Source organism: Trichomycterus rosablanca, chromosome 11 (assembly GCF_030014385.1).
Source record: "Trichomycterus rosablanca isolate fTriRos1 chromosome 11, fTriRos1.hap1, whole genome shotgun sequence".
In the NCBI taxonomy this organism is placed as follows: domain Eukaryota; kingdom Metazoa; phylum Chordata; class Actinopteri; order Siluriformes; family Trichomycteridae; genus Trichomycterus; species Trichomycterus rosablanca.
In genome coordinates this window covers 12600213-12627604 of record NC_085998.1, presented here as the reverse complement: position 1 = coordinate 12627604, position 27392 = coordinate 12600213, and the positions used below count along the sequence as shown (strand labels likewise).

Sequence of the window (27392 nt, the reverse complement as noted above, 5' to 3'; positions counted from 1 at the left end):
TGAAAAATGTAATACAGATTTTAAAAATGGCTTCATATTCATGGAAAATGATAAATGTTTCCAGTAGAAGGTATGAGAGGGTAAATGAGCTGTGAGAAGTTGAATCCTGGAGATATAGCGATACAGTTATTACCTCCAGATCTAAAAGGAAATAATACAAAGCTTTCAAGTGAAGATACCACATGCTTGACCCAGCCAGGCATCTCATCTGCTCTGAAAAGAGTCTTATGCAGCCAAGTTCCATCATAAGCAGTTTTAGAACCTATCTATGAACACAGTGTGACAAATGTGGCTCTTTATAGTCTTTACCATCATATCAGTCCCGGCTAAACAGTAGTACAACGCCAGTCCCAACCAACCCAAACTACACAGCAGGAAAAGAAACTCGTCCAAACCTCCTCATGAAAGATAGGAAGAGAAAGAGGAACCAAGGAAAAAGTGCCTCACGGGGAAGAGGAGAGAGATGAAAATGCTCTGCTCTCCCGACCCTTCAGTTTGAGCACAGCTAAAACTAGTTCTGCAAAGAGGGGAACCTGCAGACCCCCAGGAACTTCCTCTCAACCGGAATAGATCTGAGTGCCGATCACACGCATGATCTCCTTCTGCACCTTTGGCTCCTGAGTGTTGATGTTAGCATCACCCACCTGGCCATCTTCATATCTGAGAGCGAAAGAAGGATAAAGAATGTAAGATGAGGACAGTGACTAACAAAATCCCCAATCCCATATCAGCCCTCCACATGTACCTCTAAATTCTCTTATTTATAATAATCTGAATAAAATATGTTTCTATAACTCTGTGATTTTTTAAAATTATTATTATTATTATCAATGAAAACAATATAAATAACACCACGACTACTAATAAAAATATGAATAAAAATTATAGTAATACAATGTTTCTATAACTTTGTGATTATTATTATTATTTGTTATTATTATGTATTTTTAATTTAATTTATTTTATTCATATTTTATTATTATTCAATAAAAACAACATAAATAACAATACTACTAACAATAATTATAATAAAATATGTTTCTATAAGTATATTATAGTATCAATGAAAACAACAAATAACACTACTAATACTATGTATAATACATTATTATTATTGTTATTAGTATTGATAGTGTTATTAGTATTATACAAACAAACATAAACATAATACTATTAAGGATAATTTGATAATATTGTTTTTACATTTTACATTCACCTGCCAGAAATTTGCAGATGGTGAATTGGCATCTTATTTGGCATCTAATTGGCTTGAACTATATACTGTATTAAATCTAATCAAACAATAGTTTTTTTTATAAGAGAGCAGTCAGATGTATTCACAATACACAATCTGTGCAACAACACACACACAATCAGCACTTGGCATTGACACACAGGTACTTACACAAAGAAGAAGCGTGTGCACACGTGGTCTGAAACAGGACACACCCAGATGTTTCCATGTTTTTGCAGATCCTTGGATGTGATGACTGTGATATGATAGTACAGACATAATTATAATCACAAGTAAGCAAATTTAGGTTTATACTTTGTACGTTTAGTATACACATATAAATTTTGCCTATTTGAATTAAAGCCCAGGGCATTTATATCTTTATTGGGTTAATTTATATCCTAACTAGGGCTGTAGTTCTTGAGTTTTGTTTGACTTGAGTTCTGACGCAAGAATCACTTGTGTTGATTTAGACTTGATGCTATGGTATTTTATTGATGCTGTGTAGGTGCTACATTGTCTGCTTGTTGCATGAAGCAGATTTCCGTCAAAGCAGCATGTTTACATAGAAAATATAATTTAGTAGATTGCAGCATTCTGTTCCCCACCAGTGTGAAACATTAAACAGAAAGTAACATAACATGCTTAGCTAATCACATTACTCTCCTACTGGTCTTAAGAGTGGATCATGTGTACACACAGTGTGGTCTACAACTTTGTATTGTAAATTCTCGGCTGCATTGAAAATGAGGGTCACCCTCAATGTATTTCCGAGTTAAAATAAAGGTTGATTGATTTGAGTCCAGAAGATTGTGTCTTTGTTTACAAGCTACATGTGACTTACAAAAAAATAGTGCAGTGATCTGACACATTTGAGAGCCCTGAAAATTTTAAGATAGCTATTTGTGTTCTTGACACATATAACCCTGATTTGTTTTGCTCGGCATTTGTCCTCCTGCTATATCTACAACAGTTTAACAGCAAAATTAACTAAAAGTAAAGAAAACAAGTCAAATAATCAAAAGTACCAATTTTAATTTAATCAAACAGGTAAGATGTTTTTTTTTATCATTTAGCTTAAAAAATAAAAATAGGTTGTCAGATTATTTTGGGAATGGAACTGTAACACCTGCAAAATATTTGCCAGCCAGAAAAAAATCTTTAGCAGAGAATTAATAACTTTCTGTACTCATCCACAGTATCTATAGCTGCGGTAAAAAGGAAAGTGCTGTTTGAAGGAGAAATGTAAGTCATGGGAATTTGAGGAATTTAATGATTTTTATAACTGTTCTTTTTGTGACACAGTGGTTGAAACAAATGCTTTGTTGTCTAAAAAAACCTAGTATCTGAAATCTCTTTTAGGTTATTTTAGGGTTTAAAAAATACAGTGTTGTGCCAGGGGCTTTTACATACACCCACATACACCTAGAGGCAATTTAGAGTAGTAAACCACCTGAGGAAACAAGAACCGTCTGCTTACCTTCACACAGTGCAATACAGTTCAGATTTCGACTCTGTAGAAAGCGAGACTGAATTGGGCGACTCTGAAAAAAGGTCATTTGAATAAGATTCAAACTGAGTGTATATGACATCCAAATATATGTGTACATCTCTGATTTTAGGTGGTTTAGTTTTTAGCTGAGATTGTAAAAGTCTTACCTGTGGAATTGTGTTCATACGGTTATACCGCTGCACCAGTTCATCTTTGGTTGGCATCCGATGTTGTCCTTTACCCATTCCTGTACACACAGACAGACAGACAGACAGACAGACACACACACACATACACATACACACGGTTTAGCTATGAGACCAAATTTCTGTAAAATATGTCTACTATTTTAAATGAAACTCATGCAGGCATCACAAGCCAAGTAATGACGTATGAACTTCCAGATTTTAGGACATGAACTAAAATAAATGTTCTACTTTAACTTTGTGTCAAAAATGGCATGGCCAAACATCACATGGATCCCTAAATATCACGTCCATGTATGTTTGCATAACATCTTATTTTAAAACCAATCTTCTGGAAAGCTTTTCAGAGCTGAGCTGTTGTTGATGCTAGAAGTTTCCACTCTACATTAACAGCACATCTAGTTGACTAGGCCAGCTCTAGCTCGGCACATATTTTGAAGCTGATTACTGCTTGACAGAGTCATTAAAGGTCACTGCACTCCCGTGTTTAAACATTTTATTGCTAGTGTTTGAATGTAGGCATTGGACAAGCAAACATATGGATTATAAAGTGGTGTCTACATACATTTAGCCATGTAGAGTTAATAACTAATACTATCCAAAACATAGTTCAATAACAATCAAAACATCAACAACCGGTGAGAAAAATAAGATGATGATAAAATAAAATTTGGAACACACACACTCCATTTCCAGAAAAGTTGGGACGTTTTGTAAGATACAATAAAAAGAAAGAATCTGTATAGAAAGAAAAGCTGTAGAATGTTTTCACTGATCAACTTTATTGTAGTTTTTACATAGAAACAAACAAATTTGATGCTTGCAATGTGTTTTGGGAACTGATGCTACTTGATACAAGACTTCAGCTGCTTAACAGTCCATTGTCACCATTGTCTCATTTTTCTGTTCATGCTGCACCGCGCATTTTTTCTAGGAGACAAATCTGGACTGCAGGCAGGCCAGTCATGCATACACACTTGGTGTTTATGGTTGTAATGCATACAAAATAACACCTGGCATCATCTTGCTGAAATAATCACAGACTTCCATGGAAAAGACATTGTGCTAAGAATAGCATGTGTCCCAACCCATGTCAATGGTACCTTCACATATATTCAAGTCATCCATATTTGCAATCTTGCATTGAGAATTTTTTTTCTGACTGGCAATCCTCTCCTAAAATTTGGCACAAGGTGGTGAGCCAGGAGTCATTACATCATTGTAAAAATTGATCCTTCTTTTATGCCCAATCGTGATTCCCTCACCAGTTACCAGTTCATCTGCTTCTTGTGGAATGCTGAAACTTCAATATTCTATAAACTTTACTCTTCTATTTTGCGTCTTTACCAACTTATTTGGAGTGTTTTGAAGGCATCAAATTCTCAATGCAATTCTATTCACAAACTACAGTAAAGTTGATCACTGAAATTATTAGAAATCTTTTTTTCTACCTTTTTCTACCTTTCTACCTTCTCAGTTAAATAACAATTCAAGAGACTTAACACATCACATATTCTTCTTTTTACTGCATTTTACACAATGTTCCAACTTATTCAGAAATGGGGTTTCTATATCTGTTAGCACCATAGCAACAGCGTGGCACTGAAAGCACATGATGAGACAAGTGAGCACAACAGAGACACATGATGCCATGGCATTATCCCAGCAGAGTGACCTACCTGAATATCCAAAGGATATGCTGGAGATGGGGCTAAGATAGATGCCCTTGCCATAGGCTGCACCATGCAGCTTAGGTTAAAGAGAGTAAGAGTCACTGACAGAGCAATGATGCACAAGCCTAGGCAGTGTTCACATAAACATTCTTGGTATTCATTAGAACATTAATCAATCATACAGTATACTGTATCTCTTTATTTATTAATTATATATTGAGGTATTTTAGTGACAAACAATTCCCAATGGCATCATTCTTACTTACATAATTCTTGTTGTAACTGTGAATATGTAAGTTCTGGATCGCTTACACCCAAAAAACTAAGACATGTTTCCTTATTTTAGGAATAATTTAAGATCATGCACACATTTTGGAGGGTTATGGGCCTTGCTCAACCTTTTGATTACTAGTCCAGTACCTGAGCTGAGCTATTACTGCCTATATACTTTTTTATACTTTAATTATTCATTCACAATTTAGTTTGCATGGAAATTTTAATTCCCTGGGGACTCTTTAAGCTCTCTATCCACACATGGCCCTTGTAATCAATCCCATCTTTTTCTCTTTACCCTTGGGCATGTTATTTGCAGTCCTGGTTAGGTAGGAAATCAATTGCATTCAGCAGATAACATAACCTTGCTGTGACTGTGGCTTCACTTAACCTTAAGAACAATTAGGTTCCTGAAATTTCATTCATAAATCTTTAGTAACTTTAGCCTGCTGAGGACTGTGGTGGCTTCCAGAAACTCTGGATGTTAGGTGGGGCAGGACATTATACATTTACTCACTTACTTACACTCATTCACATCTAGGGTCAAATCACAGTAAGGAAACATACTACTTGGCATGTTTTTGGAGAAAACCCCAAGGGGAGACACATTAGAAGCTTTTCAAAAATACTAACTACACTGCTCAGCTGTTGATTATCATGTACATACCTGCAGTTTGGTGTAGGAGGCATTTACTAGCCCATTTCTCAGAACAGAGTGCCAGTTCTCAATATGGGAACCGCTAGAGTGGTGGAGACAGAAAAAGAGAAATATTAAGAGATACACATGTGAACAACTACATGATATGATTTTTCCAGCAGGACAATTAATTCCCAATCAAGACCTAGCCATATTCCGCATTAAATTGTACTGTATACAGCATAGACAATGTGTACATGACATTAAGGAAACAAAAGAATTGTTGTAGTTGTTCCACATAAAGCTTTTATTCTGTCATGCTATGCTATGTGGATTTCATGGATTAAAGGTAAGTGCAAATTTATAGCCAAATTAAGCAAATTAGCAAAAAAAAAAACAGCTTACTGAAATGCAAAGGTGCTGCCATAAAGCTTTTTGGCTGTGCGGAATCGAGCTTCTTTGGCTGGCGGGCTGCTCAGAAGCAGGAACTGATGTGATGTGTGCATAAACTTCAGCTGCTTCTCAGACAGAAATATTACTCAGGTTTTAAAAATGTATACAAACATAAAACCTAATACAAATTAGTAATGATTAAAAAAACCTGAATAAATCAACAATGAATTTAATTTGTGCAATGGTAGCAGAAAATGTATTGCATACCCTGCTCAGGGGCAGTTTGACGATATGAGACCGGTTACTAGATATGATCCTGCAGTAAGCAGAAAAAAAATATTAATCAGGTGCAACAAAACATCAGCTAAAAACAACAAAAACTAAATTAGGAAATATGTAATTAATACATGTTTTATTAGTGGATTGACATTTACCACTGCAGTAGAGGATGTGCAAGAGGATCAAGTTTATCCATCTGCTTCTTTATTTCAAGATATGATCCCTGCTAACATAGGTGCACAGTTACACTGAAGATTGACTCATTGTAAAGCTTCAATTTCAAATGCAGTTACATAAATCACCAAATACACCAAAGAGAGGCACACAGAAAACATAGTACAGTAACTCAGTGACACTTATGACTGATTTACTAATAGTACAGTTAACAATGCCAGCCAAAAAATAATTATTGTGGTTTTGAATCAAAGGCTGACTCATGATCAGTGACACTAAAGACTTACTAAATATAGTTACACCAAGCACCATATTTCCTTATTCATAGCAAAATACAATATTTAATATAATATTGTCATAACAAAGACAGACATATAGTACATTTACACCAGAAACAGACTTTAAGTGTAGTTAAACCAAAGACAGACATTGTAAAGGTACAACAAAGACAGACTTTACAGATACAGAATCTCAGTTTTGTTATACCAAAGTATCTATTACATAGAATTACTAAAACATCTTACAAGTGTGTCTAATTAAGTTGCTAACTGTCATACCTGGGTCATTTCTCGTATGGACATCACACTGTCAAGTGCCTTCTGCAATCTTTCATAATTCTTCTTCTGTCACACATCAGCCACAAACAAACACCGATCATCACAACACACACAAAGAAAATACAAAATTATAATGTAATCAGGTAAAAATGTGCATTGACTATATAAGCTACAGCATAAATCAGTTTTTTAGATCAAATAAACATTGATACTTAGTGAATTATAACTAAATGCATACTTTCAGATTTAAGAAATAACTTAAATTAAATGTAATAAATAAAAAGGAGTAACACAAATGACCACTCAGTGTGGTACAAGAACAGTCACCTTGGGGTTGAAGGCAAGTGTTTTTGGGTCATTCGGGTCAACGACTGACGGATAGGGCTCAAAGATTATGCTCTTCCGAGGAGATTCTAGAGCAGCTCTACACATGGCAACAAGCAGATCCACAACCTGTTCAATAAACATTAAAAACAACACAGTTAAATAAATAATCAGTATAGCATTTATACACAAATACCAGAGACAGAGACAGATACTATAGTTACTCCACAGACAGACTCATAGTATAGTAACACCACAGAAAATAATAATGTATTAACACCAAATACATGCTCATAATATTGTAACACCAAAGAGACTTATACTATAGTTACTCCACAGTCCACAGACAGACTCATAGTATAGTAACACCACAGAAAATAATAATGTATTAACACCAAAGACAGACTGACTCACAGTGCATGTGTGTGTGTGTGTGTGTGTGTGTGTATGTGTGTACCTCAGCTCCAGTGGCTACCTCTTCGGCTGCCCCTGACATCACTCCCAAAGTGTAGAAAGAAAACACACACAGCTCTCTAGTGCATACTGCAGGCTACAAAAAATACAATAAATCAATGTCTTAACCTCTTTAATTAACAATAAAGAACATTGTCTCAAATTTTATTGAATACATTAAAACATAAAACACATTCAGCTATTTATTATGACAGTAGGTATATGCTTAAAGAATAAACAACAGCACAAAATCATTACCAGCTGACCACATGAATTTAGGACTGGTATATTGTATTTATAAAGCTTTCAAAGTCAGGTCTAATTACAAGTTAAGTAGACTTAAGGTATTACAGCTAAACTGCAAAATGAAGCATTATAGCAGCTATAAAGTGCCAGCTTCATCCTGCCCATGTCCATATTACAAAGTAATGTAAACAGCAAGGTTTTAGTGTGACCAGGGCTTAATGCATATTATATTGAATGTGGACTGAGTGCAGATCAGTAAAAAGTGTCTTTTGTACCTTAAGCATGGAGCCATTCTGAAAGACATGCTGTTCATCACATACTACGCAGTACTCGTTGAGCGTTGGGATGCGCTGCTCAGAATACTTCATAATCTAAAAGTGAAGAATAATAATTTAGAATTCTGTTACTGACAGGCACAAGAACATCATGCAACTCATAGACTATCCCAAGCAGGACTATTTAATACAAGATTTTTCTGAGGTAAGAAAATGTAGTTATGTATATGGCAAATGTCATTACCATAAGCCCCAACACAACATTGCATACATTAATAACATTGCATAATAATCACCTCTTTAATCTGTCTATGCAGTCACAGTCTTTTAATCTACTTGGTTTGTAATGTTTTTACTTTTATCTATTCTGCAAACCAGACGAGGTTTTACTGTTTTTACTGTTTAGGAACTGTTCACTATGAATGCACATGGTATGTACCGTGGTATTAATTAAGTACAGTGAGTAACAGTGGTAAGATACTTTTTCCCCTAAACAAAAGACAACATGTGATCAGTAAAACAGAGTTATCTAGACAAATTATCTAGAAAGTCCTAGATTTAGTAAGTTATGTATTGTTCTGTACTGCATTGCACTTTACTGCACTGTGCTATGTGTACTTTTTTGTTGTGTGTACTCTTGCATACTATATTGTACGTTTATTACATTGTTAACTTGTAGTACATTACTGTACTGTAATTTATTCCAATAAATTGCATTGTTTATGTTATATAATACAGTACTGTATTTTATTTGAATATATTGTAGTCAGGTATAGTTTTTTTATTATACTGTACTACAGTGTATTGAATTGTGCTGTATTGTATTATACTGTGCTGTACTGCATTTAACATTTAATTGTATTCTGTTGAGTATTCTTGTACTGTACTGCATACCTTTGTCCTGCATTGTAATAATTTTACTGTAAAGTGTTTTATTGTAATGTGTTTATTATATTGTGTTGTCATGTGCTGTATTAAAATTGACCATACTATATTAAATGACACTTTATTGTACTGTATTTAACTGTATTGCAGTACTGCATTTGGATGACCTGTACTATATTGTATTTTACTGTACATTAGTCTTGTACTTTATTGCGCACATTTCATACACTAAATTCTATTGTACTGCACTTCATTAAACTGTATTTACTTTACTGTGTTGTTTTGCATTGTATTGTATGCCATTGTATTGAACCTTTTTACATTTTAGATTATTTTTATGCCACTGCCTTTATTCACTACACTTTACTAAAATCTGGCTGCCCAGATTTCCCGAGCAAAATATGACAACACAACACAAATCACTATGATATTCCTTTAAACTTGTGATTGATTATTGATGCTGCAGGATCAAACATGCACATTTTGGATGAACTAAATGCAACCCTGTTAACATCTATTAACACACCAACATGAATTAAATGAATCCAATGCAGGGTACATTAAAGGTAATGTCTAATGATAGAGTAATGATTTCCATGTGAATAGAACATGTAGCTGTGTTAGGACATGAATAGAATGTGTACCTGCACTAAGAAACCGTACTCCAGAGTGGGGATGTTCTTGCAGTGTCCGCCCGCCTGGGATGAGAAAAACAATTCAATCAGCTGCCGCGTGGTAATCTGCGCTGGGGCCCTGCCCGCCGGGACTGCCACAGTCTGATGGGTCAATGGAGACAAAGCATTATGGGAAAGGGCGCCGAGCACCCACATAGGCAGGGAAAGATGAAAGGGAGGACAAGTGGAAGGAGGGAAGAGTGTCGCGCGACATTAAATCAAATAGTCTGTTATTTAAAGGGTTTTTAACCTAGATTTATTTCAGTTTCAAAAATAGTGAGGTCATTTGTAACTTCACTTTACAGAAATGCAAATAACCTTTATCCTTTACAGCCTTATCTTTTAGTTGAACAAAAGTAGAACTACACTGTGAGTAAAAAAAAACTGGGACCTCTGGCAAATATTGATAAAAGTACTTTTAGTGTTGCAGCACCAGATCATGATGAACTGACTGATGGGTGTAGGGTTTGTCTTTTTGTCTGAGTACCAGTTCTTAAACTTGCATTATGCTGTCTTTCATAGCTACCAGTTTCACAGATCTTATAAAGCAATTTTTAAGTATTTTGTCCAGTTTATCTTTGGAAATTCAGCAAGTAACCTCATACAGTTTATAACCCTTAAGCAGATAAAGGTACTTAATTAAAATTATGTCCTCAGTGGTAAAAAACCATTTTATCTTGTGTTACAGTTTTGACGTTTTGCTGTTGTTGAGCAGAAACACATGTTGTTGCATCCAGCAGTGAAACAACATTTGCCAAAGTTATGGGCAAAGATACAAAGGACACTTTTTGACTCACTGTGTGTATAACCTATTTTATAAAAATTCTACTTTATCACTATTATGTCTGTTAACTATAACAATAATGTGACAAAGAAAATCACAAGTCAGACATGTTAAAATACACTTGGTGTAAGGCGGACGCACTGTTCCCTGCTCCCTTATCTCTCCTGCTTGGCTTCTTCTGTATATTTTGTCTCGTCTACTCTACTCTTCAGAGATTCTCTTAGCACTGCTCTTCGAGGAACAAATTATGGATTTGGTTAAATGGTCTCTGAATGCTATTGACACCATCTTCTCAACGAGGAGTTCAGGTTCGGGGGAACCCACATGCCCCGGCGAAACGCAGATGGCAGGATACACGATGGACTCGGGGGCGAAGTGGAGAGTCGTGTGCCTGGCACCTCTTTCGTTAGAGGACATAGAAGATGTTTACCTATTCGGAACTTTGTGATTGTGGGGTTTTTGCTGATTGGATTAGGCTTTACTCTGCTGAAATTAAAAGAGTTGGGTCAGTTGTCAAGGGTCCCCAGACACTGCCCAATTTGATTGATATGATGGGCAAAGCCGTCGGAACTCAGACTGTGACTATGAATCGCAATATGGAATTTATCTTGGAGAAACTAGGGATTTGAATCAGAGACCGAATCAATCGCAGAGCATGTGTTAAGGAAATTTTTAACCGTGTTCGGATTACAAAAACAGGTCATTTCTGCTCTTTGGCTTTCCCTGCTATCAGCATGGCCTAGCTGATAAGGAAATTCCTCCGGAAGATCTGCGCTAAGGGTCATCTCACCCTCCCTCCCCTGTTCTATGTATGTTGACTGTTTTCATTCTGGGCAGCAACTGCTGTGTCGCCATCTTATCGCGAACTTTGTACAGACTTTTTGCAGGAATGAAAGAACTGACATTTTCCCAACCCATCACCCGACGCCTTCCAAACTTCTTAGCTTAATCCCACCAATACGGCAGGACGGGTCTGCAGTGCGCGCCGGCATACTGGCTGCGAATCGCTGGGGCTGCTTGTCGTAGTTTGGTTACTTTCCTATCCCTACATCCCTAACCCGTGGCTCGTTGTGTGACTATGTTATGTTCTTATGTTTACATGTGCTTGTGTGCTGTAAGGAGCTTTTTTTCGTGTTACCATAGTGTGCTCCTTAGGGAGCACAATGTGGTTGCTGTTTTTTTTTATTTTTTTTATCTCCTACTCTCCCAATGTGTTACCATTTCTTGTTTAACGATGTGAATTTCCCCATTGTGGGACTAATAAAGGATTATCTTATCTTATCTTGTGTAAATTTGGGATACTAATGTCCTGCTTAAAGAAAAAAAGTTTGCCAACAGATGTTTACTTTCTTAAATGTTGCTTCTTTAGTTTTGCACTGGATCTAAATAATAGTGTGGATAACAAGTAATGTCATTTTTAAAAATTTAATTTGTATCTATCATCTATAAACATTAAGCGATTACCATGTATAATGCTGTCTAAAGTAACTGGACTGTTTTTTATGGATTTGTCTGTATTAATCACAGGGGGGCCTGTGGTAGCCTAGTGGGTAGAGCTTTGGGCTATCAACCGGAAGATTGGCGGTTCAAATCCAGGCTCTGCTATGTAGCCACTGCTGGGTCCTTGAGCAAGGCCCTTAACCCTGTCTGCTCCAGGGGCGCCGTAAGTTGGCTGACCCTGCGCTCTGACCCCAGCTTCCAACACCAGCTGGGATATGCGAAGAAAGAATTTCATTGTACTGTACACCTGTATATGTATATATGACAAATAAAGGATATCTTTCTAAATACATACAATATTTGTAAGATTAAAAGGTCTCAGATCACAAAAAAAACACAACATTAGTTTTGTAAAAAAAAAAAACACCTTTTATAAGAATAATGTAAATTTACTTAGTTAACAAAATTATCTAAAACTCATATAACCCTAAAAGCAAGAGTAAAACTCCACTGTTCACTGGTTCTCATTTCAGTGTAATTACCAAACATATCAGTGAGATCAATACCTAAAGATTAATTGAGATTTTTAAGGTGTTCACAAACCTCAATACACACATCACTTTCTTTGGGAGTGGAGAGAAATGATCATGTTAGAGGAACACAGAAGCAGGCAGGAAGGAATGAATACAGGATTGTGGAAGAGCTGACCTGGCTGTTGGGTGGATAGCTGAACAGCTCCCCCTTCGGGTTCTTCATGGTACAGGATATAGAGCGGTTCATGAGCCTGGTCATTCTCAGCTCAGGCACGTTCAGTTTGCCTTTCAGCGCTGTGTCCTGAATCAGCGGAAAACTTGGAGATCTGGAGCCCAGACAGCCATCGGCCATGATGAATCATCACACATCACATACATATGGAGACAGAGCCAGGCTAAAAACTGCAGTTTCAAAAAATATAGCACTATACCTCAATCCAGTGATGGTTTTAATAATCATTATTTGAGTCTGGTAGCTGCCAGAACTGCATTTAATCTGAAAAGTGGCTGCTGTAAGAGGCTATACATTACAAGCATTTATAAGCCTAAGATCTATATAACAAATCTGTCATTTTTTAATACTAGGTCACTGAGCCCTTATGGTTAAAGAGAAAATGATGGTACTGTTTGCAGATAAACTACCCCGACCACTAATTTTAAGCACTTAAAAAGTAATCCATGTTTTTTTTAATACATTCTGTAATATATTTTACTTCCCCTAAACTATAATATCTTTTGTACATCAGTAGTCATTGTTTAATCAATGCTATGGGATTTAAAAGACCATTTACACTAATTTCCAACAGCTGACTGGTTATATTTATATTTACATTAATATTTGTATTAAGAGTGTGCTTATTCACACAATGCCATAAAGACAAGAGTCCCTATTATCCATACCTGACATCAAATTCATCCTCTAAACAGAAGAAAAAAAGTGTAACAAGTACTAGGTTACTGGTAAACAGACTAAATTTATTTTATAGACCTCTTTATGTGTGGTTATATACTACGCGTGAAAGTCTAAACACATGACTATGACACTGTTGAACATCCAATTCCAAAACCATTAGAATTATTATATCATGAATTGATATGAAAACCCATTTCCTCCATTTAAAAAAAAAAAGAGTTTCACAAAATTATGGATTATGTCTGTAATATCTGTACCCACTAATTCAGCATTTCTGAGGTTTTGCACATGCTAGAAAAGAAGGGCAGGTATACAATTCATGTCTTAGTTAATTCCAGACATGTTTAGTGGGGTTGAGGTCAGGGCTCTGGAGATCCTCTACACAAAACTCTCCAATTTATGTCTTTCTGGGCCCCCCTGGATAATGTGTTCTACAAAGTGTTGCCACAATATATATTTTTATCATATATCTTTAATGATGACTTTAAACCCCTGCTAGTAACAAACATGCCTGAAACACCCAGACTCAAATACTAGGACTGGTGTGCACATACCTTTGGCCATATAGTGCATATCTAATGTTATTCATCAAAAATATTGATAGGGTACTTTTGGATCATGTCTCAATATAAATGTAGAACACTTTAGTTAATGTTAAATACTGTTGGGAATTGGTTTCATTTACAAGCTGCATCTCTGTAATTTGTTTAGCATATTTAGCTGGTCTTAGATTGGACCATAGCTACCAACTGTCTTTGTTGAAATAAAGTCATTTAAATACTGCACCAGCTCTGGTCATGGCAGTTATGTTAATCTAACTGTTCTGCATTACTTCCCTCCTTTGTCCCCCTAGAGTCTTTATGTCTTGTTGACAACAGCTGATTCTACATTTATGTCCTCCGAATAAAAATGTAGCAAACAAATATTAAAAATCTAGAAACTGGTCATACTTAGGAATGGGAGAAAAGATGCTAAGACCAGCGCGGAACTTTTTAATGGTTCCTCCAGCTTTAAACCAGCTGTGCCTCTTCTCCTGCTGAACTTTGAGAAACTCATTACTCAGATGTTTCCACTGCTGGGAGATAAAAGTGCTCAGGATTCTAAAAAAAAAAAAAAAAAATGTTTAGTAACACTTTCATAAATGAATAATTAATTAATGCTTATTGTTCTGTTACGAATGACCTGCACATACCCACTTATACATACACACAACACTTTTGTAACTGGCTCTGGTATTGCATATTTGTCATTATCAGTTCATTCAGGTCATTAAACAAAAAAATCATAGTATACAAAGGAATCAAAAGTTAAAACAACCATTTTGTAGAACACCATTTAAATGATTTAAGGAAAAAGACACATTACCTTTGTGAAAAAGAATTTGTGTTCTGGTTACTTAATTAACCAGTTCATTAAGTAATTTCCGCAACCATGTAAAATATGAATCCTAATAATCTTAAAATATTGAAGTAGCTACCTTAATGCTTCAATAGAAACACAATTTACAACCTGAGAAAAGTTTTGAAGAGCTGAGAAAAACGTTGAATTAGATGAATGGAAATGGTTACAAACAAAGCCAATGCAAAGGCTCAACAAACCGTGAGAGCTATTATCTCTGTATATAGCAAACTCAATACAAGAGTACATCTTCCTGAAAGTTGCTAGCCTGATAAATGTTCACCAAAGGCAAATACTGACATAATATTTTAAAAAGAACTGAAGAGGTCTTTAGCCTCAGCTAAGCTCAGCTTTTAAGTCTTCACAATACGAAATACACTAGGAAAAATGCATTCATAACATGGTAGCAAAAAACAGCATCTGGCATTTGCAGAAAAGGTCCCTGGATAATCATTTTTCATCAACAGACCAGAATTGGACAGCAGGGTCTCATTATGTCTGACAAAAAGCCAATACAGCATTTTTAAAGTAAAAATGTTCTACCAACAATTAAACATGTGATGGTCATGTGATGGTTTAGAAGTGCTACATCAGAATATGCGGCCATGCAGCAGGATAATAATACAAAATATAAAAAGCAAGTTTACATGTAAAAAGCTGAAAAATAACAGAATGAAAGTTCTGACTTGAAATCAGTCATAACCATAAAGACTCACTTCTTCAACTGCAGTCCAAGACTAAATCCATCTTTATTAGAGGGTTGAAACACATCTACTGATGGTTCTGTAAAAAAAACACAGTATGAAATAAAAGCATTACAATGCAGTTAACACTAAATCCAGGCTAAAATTGTTTGATATTGACCCGATGTTGCTGTTGCAAAAAATAAATACATAAATCACAAATTGTAAAGACATTCTTTGATCAGGAGTCAAGACCTTTGACCTTTAAAAGCATAATTAACCTCTGCAAAACTACTAAAGGCACAAGCACCTATAAATAGGACACAATCAATTCTTTATTTGGGTTTCAGAAATTTGTAGGTTTTTTATTTGAATTAATTTACTTCAATTGAAGGTTAGAGTGTACATGCACACTGGATGCTTACCAGGTCCATCCAGGTATTGTGAGAGAGAAAAGCGAAGGCGGAGGATAATGGGTTCTGTTCGAATCACCTTCCAGGCTGTAGCCACTTCCTCCTACCAGTGACACACATTGCACAATTACTTGTGGGTAAAAATACAGAGAAAAATCTACTTTAATACTGTAAAGGGCACTACTAAATCACATACATCCAGGAAAGTGATGTTGATATGAAGGTCAATATCCACATCGTCAATTGTGCCATATTCTCTGTCAGAACAAAAGGGCATAATTATTATAAACAATTAGACATTTAAGGCAAGACAAGTTTATTTCTGTACACAACAAAGTAAAGAATCAAATAAGGGAAAAAAGGAGCCAGACACCACAATACAGAAAGGTTACTACTGTACATAATGACAGAACCAGAAGATGTGGAACATTTAGACTATTACAATCTGTAGAATACCTGACTGATATGGCGCTGTCTGTGTAAATGTCTTTCACTGCCTCAATATCAGCGTCCAGCTGAGGATGCCGATACAGATCAGCCGCACAACTTCCCTGCAGCATGAGAAAAAAATGGGGTGAGATCACTAACATTTTATTACAGACATGGTGCTGTACCCACTACTCATTTTCATTTGATTATTCATTACATTCACAAACTGCTTAATCATGGAGCTTATCTACAGCAGTGTGACACACTCACACATTATACAATTTACCTTCTGAATGTTTTTAGGGTGTCAAAGAAAAACATGGGGAGATCATGTAACTGTATGGCACCTACTCAGGGGCGTAACTACTGGGGGGGCAGGGGGGCCAGGTGCACTGGGGCCCATTGTGGGGCGGGGATTGTGGGCTGCTCCAGGACTTCAACTTAACCCCCCACTGCACTGCCCCCCCCCCCCCCCCCCCCCATTGGCTGCACTCGCCAGGTCGTTATTATTATATTACAATATTTTCATTAAGTAAAATATTAAAATAACTAAAAGACAATGAAGTATCAGAATACATGTAATCAAATATATACCAGCGATACTTTTCTACACTAAAACTCATCAAGACCTACCTGAGGAGCAGTATGGAACAGGAGCTATATATATATTAGGGCTGTCTAAGTTAACGCGATAATAACGCATTAACGCGACCTCAATTTAACGCGATTAAAAAAATTAGTGCCATTAACGCAAATTCTAGTTCATGTTGAGACTTGACTGGTAGAACAAACGTTTTAATGTCGGACTTGCCACCGTTTTTCATTTGCGGTTTGTTAACATAATGTAACCGATCGTGGTAGTGATGTACTTGCTTAATAAAGAAATAAATACACGCTATATTCACAAGTTGTCGGGAGCAGAACACTTTATTACACTTAATTAACTTCTTCTTCTGTACCGAATACCGGAAAGCTGAGTCAAGCACGTTAGTTCATGAACTATGGAAGCCCCAAAGGGTCAAAACACACTCACTTCGTGTAGAAACGTCCATCAAACCATCGTCACGATACAACCACAGAAAAGTCTGTTACAATAACTACGCCTTATCCCACCTAAAGCACCGCTGATCTACAATGTTTGCTGATGGAGAAATTCTAACCTACAATCTGACATTTACTGCCTAGTATGTGAGTGAATAAAACTCCCTTACAGTTTTCTCTTGTCCCAGCAGTTTTTAACATAAGTACATTTAGCATAAAATGTGTTCACCATTTTAATTGTAACATTTCACTTAAAAATCCTTGTTTTCTATAACATTTACACAGATTTTTTTTTAATGCGATTAATCGCGATTAACTATATGAAATTCTGAGATTAATCGCGATTAAAAATTTTAATCGTTTGACAGCCCTAATATATATATATATATATACAGTATATATATATATATATATATATATATATATATATATATATGAAATTTGTTTAGGCGGCCCAACATTGTTTTTGGACTGAGGCCCATGAGCTCCTAGTTACGCCACTGCACCTACTCAACCAGTCCCCAAACCGCCACTCCCACCCTACTTCTTAACTTCCTCATACTTAGTCAAAAGTAAAAATACCCTCTAGAAAAAAAGTTAAATTACCAATTTGAAAATAACTTCAGTAAAATTATCTAATGTTATGTGTACTTAAGTGTAAATGATTTTTTTATTAATTTAAGTTGTAAGATTGTAAGCCCTATAAATAAATTTCTTAAGAATGCACTAAAAATGTAGTGTAATATTATTTTTATTTTAATTATTGTTATAAAATTACAGTCTTATCCTGATGGAAAGCCTACCTGGAATTACATGGGACAATTCCAAGGCCAGAATGCAAAAGCAATTTTTGGTAATATAAACTTACTAAATTTATTTGGAATTTTTTATTCTTACCTCTAAACCTTTTTTTTTATCACAATAAGACCACACATTTATTTCTCCAATATGTTTGACGACATAATTTAATCTGGTTAAATTGTGAATATTATGAAAATAATAAATGAAAATATGTTTTTAAGCTACTTGTTTACCTGAATTCCGTATACGAACTGTTCAGGCTCATTTTCTCCATCTGATTCCTCATCTGTCCAACACTGCCCTTTGATGTCCTGCACGAAATAAAACAGAAGACAGTCAGAAGACAGGGCATAATTGTATTTATAATTTAACAAGCATTAACAATGTCATGGTGGCGCAGCTGATAGAGTGGATGCCACACAGCAGCATGGTTCCTGGGGACCTGGGTTAGATCCCAACCAGTGGTTTCACATTTTCTATAAGGGGTTTCACATTATTCTTTCGTGTTTTCGAGTGGGTTTAACAAGAATGTTCAAATAACATTAGAGCAAAAAAATGAAAATTTAGCCCAGGTCCCCAGGACCCATGTTGCTGTGCTGCACCCACTCTCAGCTACCCACACATGGATAAACATAAGCTAATTTGACACGTATCCTTACCATTGAAGCCGTCATTTAGAGATGAGCACCTGACAGGTTTACACTGTTCCCATCCATTTCACATTAAAACCTGCCTGTCAGGGAATATCCTGCTGGCTGAAGCCTGGAACGTCTGCTTTTGTCTAGAATCAGTGAAACAAACATTAAAACCAACCAAAAATACACCATATATTTACATTAATTAAATGCATATTTAATTTAATGGATGAAAAAATGAGCTAAGTTCTTTTTTTAAGCAATTTACATTGATGCTAGAACCTCTATTTTTCTTTCCGATTTGTATTTCAGTGGAGCATTCATTTGTCTGTCCTCTATCACACCATGTTATAATCACTCTCGATAATCACTCTCATTTTCTCTTCTTCTTAAAAACCAATTCCTCACCTCCCCATGTTTCCTAGCAACCGCATCAGCACTTTCCAGCTTGTGTAATCGTTTTATGAATCATGGTGAATCGTGTGGGCGAGAGCTTGTGTGTGTGCACATGTTTATTTAGAGCTTTATATGTGTATTCAAAATTAGTTTTGGACAACAGTTACCCATTTTCTATATTAATCTGATATTATTTATTTATAATTCAGTAGAGAACTGTGACTCCTAAACCTCAACCCTCTCAACCCCCCCATCTGAAAAAACCCAGTCTAGTTAAGAACAGCAAAAGTAAAAATACAAGAATATTAAGAACATAGTTAAATTATTGAAAAGCAACAAGCAACAACACAAAGAGGGTTAATATCTAAACAAAATAGCTAATTTCTTAAACAAAATGCAAAACCATGTTATACTGTATATAATCACAAGCTCTGTGTGCAGTACAGTGTCGCCACAGTGGGTGGAACTTGTCATAAAGTTAGCAATAGCAAAGCCCACCCATTTAGAAGAAAGATATGATTGATCAATTTTACTGTCATTTAAAATTGATCTCTTAGTAAATTACTATTGTTTGGTGTGGCAAAACTCTGATAGGGAGACAAAGGGCCTTTTATGATCTAACCTTTCACATTCTAACACAAATTAAATAGACAGGTATGAAGAATTTATTTGCTTAGATTTATATCTGTTTAAATGTTGATTGTTAAATTATGAGTAGATAAAGTTAGAACACTTTAAAATATTATTTTTTAGAATATCTTGACCTAAGGGTGGCACGGTGGCTAGGTGGGTAGTACTGTCGCCTCACAGCAAGAAGGTCCTGAGTTCGATCCTCAGATGGCACGGTCCGGGTCCTTTCTGTGCAGAGTTTGCATGTTCTCCCCGTGTCTGCGTGGGTTTCCTCCGGGAGCTCCGGTTTCCTCCCACAGTCCAAAAACATGTAGCTAGGTTAATTGGAGACAATGAATTGCCCTATAGGTGAATGGGTGTGTATGTGTGCGTGTATGTATGTGTGTCTGCCCTGCGGTGCCCCGTCCAGGGTTACTTGCGCCCATTGCAAAGCTGGAATAGGCTCCAGCCCCCGCAACCCTGATTGGATAAGTGAGTGTGATACCCTCACTGGACAGTGAGTGTGATATCTTGACCTTTTTTGAGGGAGTAGCGGGTAGGGCTGCAACGATTAGTCGACATAATCGATAACGTCGACTATAAAAATTTGTTGACGCGTCGTTATTATTGCAACGCACTAAAGGAACTGCAGGTGGCGCAGCATCGCTTCCATGGCGCAGCGGGGAGTTTATGAAGACAGAGAGGCAAAGATAAAGAGACCGAAACTTTCTAAAGTATTTCAGGAGCATTTCAGCCAAAATAAACCAAAGAAACGAGCTGAATGCAGACACTGCAGAGCAGAGTTGTCGTTTCACGCCAGCAACACGGTGATGCTTGAGCATCTGAAACGCGAGCACCCTGCAGCCGTGATGACCAGCGTTATTCAGGACAGGTACGTTTTTACACCACTTCATTCTTTAACCAACGTACTGTAGCTAATGTTTGTTAATGTTAGAGTACCTGTCGGAAAACTTCCTAAGAGATCGCTATTTTTTAGGTTTGATAGCTAAGCTAACGCATTAAGTGCAATAGTTAATCAGTGATTTATTAGGAGTAACGTTATATAACAACGTTATAGCCTAACGTTATTTTTTGCTCACGTTAATGAGAGCATTCATTTTAAATAATAAGCCTCCTCCACTTAATGATAGCTAGTTAGCTCAGCAGATAATTCAGTTAAGATATTTAACCTGTTATGGTTTAGTTGACATAGCCAGTACACTATTTGTAATAAACTATGATACATAGCCTTCAGTTTGTAATAATTAATACAGCTTTCTCTTTTGCTCTTTCTATTAATAGCACTAAGCAATGGGGTGTGGATGAGAAGAGGTTCATGCACCCCTCAAATGGCTGAGGTCCTCACAGACAGCATTCACATGTTTCTCAATGACATGTTATAAATGTTTTTGATTTCCAGAGTGATAACTTCTGAAACATAACAGTTTCTAATGCTGTCCAAAGCTTTCTTATTTAATTGATTTTTTTATTGTGATTGTGTATTAATGTTTCAAATATATTTGATTAAACTATCAAGCTTAAGTTTCATATTCATGTTTCATGGGTCATTATTTTAATTTGATATTGGAACTTAAATAACATAACAGAGTTTTGTTATGTTAAGGCAGAGATGGAGGGTATGACATAAATAGTTGTTGACTAGTCGACTAATCGAAAAAATCATCGTCAGATTAGTCGACTACTAAAATAATCATTAGTTGCAGCCCTAGTAGCGGGCCACAACAGTTCTCCTCTGCTATAATTTGATTATATGCATTAAGTATAGATCTAACACCCACTGCTTTAATAAAAGCAATTATAGGAAATATACAGTATAACTTACTTCTAAATGTATGGCAGCAGTTCACAAAGTGCTCCTTTCTATTTCAGTGTGACTCTTGTTTAACATTAGTGCCTGACCTCACATTGCTCTTTTGACAAAATAGGCACAAATTTCCACAGACACACTCTAAAATATTGTTAAAAGCCTTTTTAGGAGAATGAAAAAAGACAATATGCTGCTGTTCTTGATCTTTTATCTTCTTCCCTGTGTACCTTAAATATGGAAGCCATATTAAATAGTCATATTCATAGATACTTGGTATTAAAAAGCAGAAAATAATTTGACATCTTGTTTTTATATATATTTTACATATTAGGCAATCTTTGAAAGTCAGGATAATTTATAAGGCTTAGACAACAAGTGGAACTGTGCGTCTGTCATCGGCCTAACAGTGGAAAGTTACTAGCTCGCATATTAAAATAGGTAGGGTACCTCAAGGTCTGAGGAAAACCATACTCAAACAAAAAAAGCTAAATAAAACTACTTTGGTAGTCTGACTGACACTTACAGTAGCAAATACTATGTGTACCTATAAAATGTATATAATATGTATTCAGTATGCCTTTTAATGTTGTATTTAAACAACTACACTAATGTCAGGAAAAAGCTTTAACATGCATACATACATACATACATATATATATATATACAGTGTATCACAAAAGTGAGTACACCCCTCACATTTCTGCAAATATTTTATTATATCTTTTCATGGGACAACACTATAGAACTAAAACTTGGATATAACTTAGAGTAGTCAGTGTACAACTTGTATAGCAGTGTAGATTTACTGTCTTCTGAAAATAACTCAACACACAGCCATTAATGTCTAAATGGCTGGCAACATAAGTGAGTACACCCCACAGTGAACATGTCCAAATTGTGCCCAAAGTGTCAATATTTTGTGTGACCACCATTATTATCCAGCACTGCCTTAACCCTCCTGGGCATGGAATTCACCAGAGCTGCACAGGTTGCTACTGGAATCCTCTTCCACTCCTCCATGATGACATCACGGAGCTGGTGGATGTTAGACACCTTGAACTCCTCCACCTTCCACTTGAGGATGCGCCACAGGTGCTCAATTGGGTTTAGTCCATCACCTTTACCTTCAGCTTCCTCAGCAAGGCAGTTGTCATCTTGGAGGTTGTGTTTGGGGTCGTTATCCTGTTGGAAAACTGCCATGAGGCCCAGTTTTCGAAGGGAGGGGATCATGCTCTGTTTCAGAATGTCACAGTACATGTTGGAATTCATGTTTCCCTCAATGAGCTGCAGCTCCCCAGTGCCAGCAACACTCATGCAGCCCAAGACCATGATGCTACCACCACCATGCTTGACTGTAGGCAAGATACAGTTGTCTTGGTACTTCTCACCAGGGCGCCGCCACACATGCTGGACACCATCTGAGCCAAACAAGTTTATCTTGGTCTCGTCAGACCACAGGGCATTCCAGTAATCCATGTTCTTGGACTGCTTGTCTTCAGCAAACTGTTTGCGGGCTTTCTTGTGCGTCAGCTTCCTTCTGGGATGACGACCATGCAGACCGAGTTGATGCAGTGTGCGGCGTATGGTCTGAGCACTGACAGGCTGACCTCCCACGTCTTCAACCTCTGCAGCAATGCTGGCAGCACTCATGTGTCTATTTTTTAAAGCCAACCTCTGGATATGACGCCGAACACGTGGACTCAACTTCTTTGGTCGACCCTGGCGAGGCCTGTTCCGAGTGGAACCTGTCCTGGAAAACCGCTGTATGACCTTGGCCACCATGCTGTAGCTCAGTTTCAGGGTGTTAGCAATCTTCTTATAGCCCAGGCCATCTTTGTGGAGAGCAACAATTCTATTTCTCACATCCTCAGAGAGTTCTTTGCCATGAGGTGCCATGTTGAATATCCAGTGGCCAGTATGAGAGAATTGTACCCAAAACACCAAATTTAACAGCCCTGCTCCCCATTTACACCTGGGACCTTGACACATGACACCAGGGAGGGACAACGACACATTTGGGCACAATTTGGACATGTTCACTGTGGGGTGTACTCACTTATGTTGCCAGCTATTTAGACATTAATGGCTGTGTGTTGAGTTATTTTCAGAAGACAGTAAATCTACACTGCTATACAAGCTGTACACTGACTACTCTAAGTTATATCCAAGTTTCATGTCTATAGTGTTGTCCCATGAAAAGATATAATGAAATATTTGCAGAAATGTGAGGGGTGTACTCACTTTTGTGATACACTGTATATATACAGTATATGTATATACAGTGTATCACAAAAGTGAGTACACCCCTCACATTTCTGCAGTTATTTAAGTATATCTTTTCATGGGACAACACTGACAAAATGACACTTTGACACAATGAAAAGTAGTCTGTGTGCAGCTTATATAACAGTGTAAATTTATTCTTCCCTCAAAATAACTCAACAGCCATTAATGTCTAAACCACCGGCAACAAAAGTGAGTACACCCCTTAGTGAAAGTTCCTGAAGTGTCAATATTTTGTGTGGCCACCATTATTTCCCAGAACTGCCTTAACTCTCTTGGGCATGGAGTTTACCAGAGCTTCACAGGTTGCCACTGGAATGCTTTTCCACTCCTCCATGACGACATCACGGAGCTGGCGGATATTCGAGACTTTGCGCTCCTCCACCTTCCGCTTGAGGATGCCCCAAAGATGTTCTATTGGGTTTAGGTCTGGAGACATGCTTGGCCAGTCCATCACCTTTACCCTCAGCCTCTTCAATAAAGCAGTGGTCGTCTTAGAGGTGTGTTTGGGGTCATTATCATGCTGGAACACTGCCCTGCGACCCAGTTTCCGGAGGGAGGGGATCATGCTCTGCTTCAGTATTTCACAGTACATATTGGAGTTCATGTGTCCCTCAATGAAATGTAACTCCCCAACACCTGCTGCACCCATGCAGCCCCAGACCATGGCATTCCCACCACCATGCTTGACTGTAGGCATGACACACTTACTGTATCTCTGTACTCCTCACCTGATTGCCGCCACACATGCTTGAGACCATCTGAACCAAACAAATTAATCTTGGTCTCATCAGACCATAGGACATAGTTTGCTGAAGACATGTCAACAAAGGACATGGATTACTGGAACCGTTTGCGGGCTTTCTTGTGTAGAGACTTCAGAAGAGGCTTCCTTCTGGGGTGACAGCCATGCAGACCAATTTGATGTAGTGTGCGGCGTATGGTCTGAGCACTGACAGGCTGACCCCCCACCTTTTCAATCTCTGCAGCAATGCTGACAGCACTCCTGCGCCTATCTTTCAAAGACAGCAGTTGGATGTGACGCTGAGCATGTGCACTCAGCTTCTTTGGACGACCAACGCGAGGTCTGTTCTGAGTGGACCCTGCTCTTTTAAAACGCTGGATGATCTTGGCCACTGTGCTGCAGCTCAGTTTCAGGGTGTTGGCAATTTTCTTGTAGCCTTGGCCATCTTCATGTAGTGCAACAATTCATCTTTTAAGATCCTCAGAGAGTTCTTTGCCATGAGGTGCCATGTTGGAACTTTCAGTGACCAGTATGAGAGAGTGTGAGAGCTGTACTACTAAATTGAACACACCTGCTCCCTATGCACACCTGAGACCTAGTAACACTAACAAATCACATGACATTTTGGAGGGAAAATGACAAGCAGTGCTCAATTTGGACATTTAGGGGTGTAGTCTCTTAGGGGTGTACTCACTTTTGTTGCCGGTGGTTTAGACATTAATGGCTGTATATTGAGTTATTTTGAGGGAAGAATAAATTTACACTGTTATATAAGCTGCACACAGACTACTTTTCATTGTGTCAAAGTGTCATTTTGTCAGTGTTGTCCCATGAAAAGATATACTTAAATATCTGCAGAAATGTGAGGGGTGTACTCACTTTTGTGATACACTGTATATGTTTGTTTGCATGTTCATGAGGTTTAACTAGTTTTGCATACAGTATTATTTTCATCTTATTGTTCTACATTACTGCCACGTTTGTTTTACCTTTACCTTGATTTATTCAATAAAAAAAGATTTTAATTTTAATTTTTTATTTTAATGTCAGTTATCAGTTAACCATCAACTAATGGCTTTCAGTTATCTGTTAAAAAAGTGGAATTCCTAGTTTCTAAGTATTGTTGGTGTTTTATGTGGTCTAATATAATGCTGTAAACCAAAAAGCTCTCGTAGTAATCCTCAATGATAGCCTACATCTAAATTATCAACATTATTTAGTCAGAATTGGATATTGTGCAATCTTATTTAAACAGTATATCTCTGGTTAAAACTACATTCTATCATTCTTACTTCACAGAATACCAGACATGTTTGCAGTTGGTTATGCTGTCTTGATACACAATGTAATAGCTTAAGAGTTTTAGCTTAAGACCTCCATCATGTCTCACATATATATTGAAACTAGAAGAGGTCTTAAAAATAAGCCCTGAGGAACACCATATTTACACTTGGTGCGCTTTATGGCCTAAACTATGTAAACAGTAATCTAATTACTGAGTTCAATGTGTTTTAACTACACCCATTGCTTACAGATGTTTAAAAACGTTTATGTATTTTAAATCATGTTTTCAACTATGTAGTAGTTTTACAGAGTGAAGGGTAGAGGCTGTTATAGCCTCTAAGGGTCGGGGTCTTTTCCTCAGGAGTTCATTTGAAGTATTTTAAGAGCTTTTGTAAGTTAAGGTTTGTTAGCACTTAACAGACAATACATTTATGTGCCATTAGCACAATAATGGAAATTATATATTACCTCAAAAAGTATTCTATATTATGAAACCAGAAAAGGCCCTGGTTCTGAGCCTTGATGATCGCCATAATGGATATTTGTATGGTAAGACTAGTAACACATTTTGAAAAATGCATTTGAGCAAATGAGACCTTTTGTTTGACTTTTAGCACAACAGTTATCACAGGCGCACTTTTAAAATAATATACTTGAAAGTAATCCTTTAGTTTTTTTCTTATTCCATGCAAAAATATTTTTTAGACATGGTACTATGATGTTTAAATGAAAATGCATTTGGTTAAAATGTTAAGTACTTAGGTAACATGCTATGCTATATGCTTTTTTCTAGAAAACATTAACCTTCCTAGTGTTCCGTTCAGCATTATAAGATCTTTAAGAGGAATTAATTTTCTCTCAACCATTTTTAATCCCTTTTCTACATTGCTGTCCTTTTGGATAGTATCTCCAAATCAGAACCATCTTGTTCCAACATGCAACAATAACAAAGCTCAAGCTGACTGTTATTTTTGTATACAGGTGCAAGGGCAAGTGGTCCTTCTGAATTACATATATTTTAATAGTATTTAAGCATATACAACAAATGTTCCTGCTAATGCAAGAAACACAGGCTTAAAACGCCAAATCTATAACAAATCATCTTTCTACTATTCATCTCCATCAAACTGTTGTCCTCCATCTGGTCCCTCTATGTCCTCAACACCCCCTCCAAACACACTCATCATCATCCATCCCCATCTGCTATCCAAGGTTTAGATCACATACCAGTACTTACAGAACCCAAGCTGTAAAGCAGAGATGCTGGCAAGACCACCCATCCCCCACCTTTCTCTCCATCGTTTTCATCCTTTTCTTCCTTACCTTCACAAAAGATGGAAGGACAAGCTGCAATCTTTTTATTCAGTGCAGTGCACCCTTTTCCAGTAATGGCTTCCTTCCT

At 37.0% G+C, this 27392-nt stretch overlaps 1 protein-coding gene across 1 annotated transcript; it reads right to left on the bottom strand.

Annotated features, from left to right (window-relative positions):
- Positions 1-27392, bottom strand: parp6a (poly (ADP-ribose) polymerase family, member 6a). Its single transcript, XM_063004454.1, has 23 exons — positions 27314-27392; positions 18870-18991; positions 18444-18521; positions 16396-16490; positions 16136-16196; positions 15952-16042; positions 15560-15626; positions 14396-14545; positions 12708-12858; positions 9746-9877; positions 8217-8312; positions 7700-7792; positions 7246-7371; positions 6919-6984; positions 6343-6410; positions 6176-6224; positions 5921-6033; positions 5546-5618; positions 4612-4681; positions 2894-2973; positions 2715-2778; positions 1406-1490; positions 1-660 (listed from the first exon to the last, which is right to left on the bottom strand). Exons 2-23 carry the CDS (start codon positions 18882-18884, stop codon positions 558-560), a joined length of 1926 nt encoding a protein of 641 aa, XP_062860524.1. The 5' UTR covers positions 18885-18991; positions 27314-27392; the 3' UTR covers positions 1-557.

Bases quoted from the DNA above. Each gene is read 5' to 3' on its own strand.
- parp6a (XM_063004454.1), bottom strand. The intron at 6,985-7,245 runs GTGACTGTTCTT...GATGTGTGACAG, and splicing joins CACTTGCCTTCAACCCCAAG to AAGAAGAATTATGAAAGATT. The intron at 6,034-6,175 runs GTATGCAATACA...CTGTCTGAGAAG, and splicing joins TCAAACTGCCCCTGAGCAGG to CAGCTGAAGTTTATGCACAC.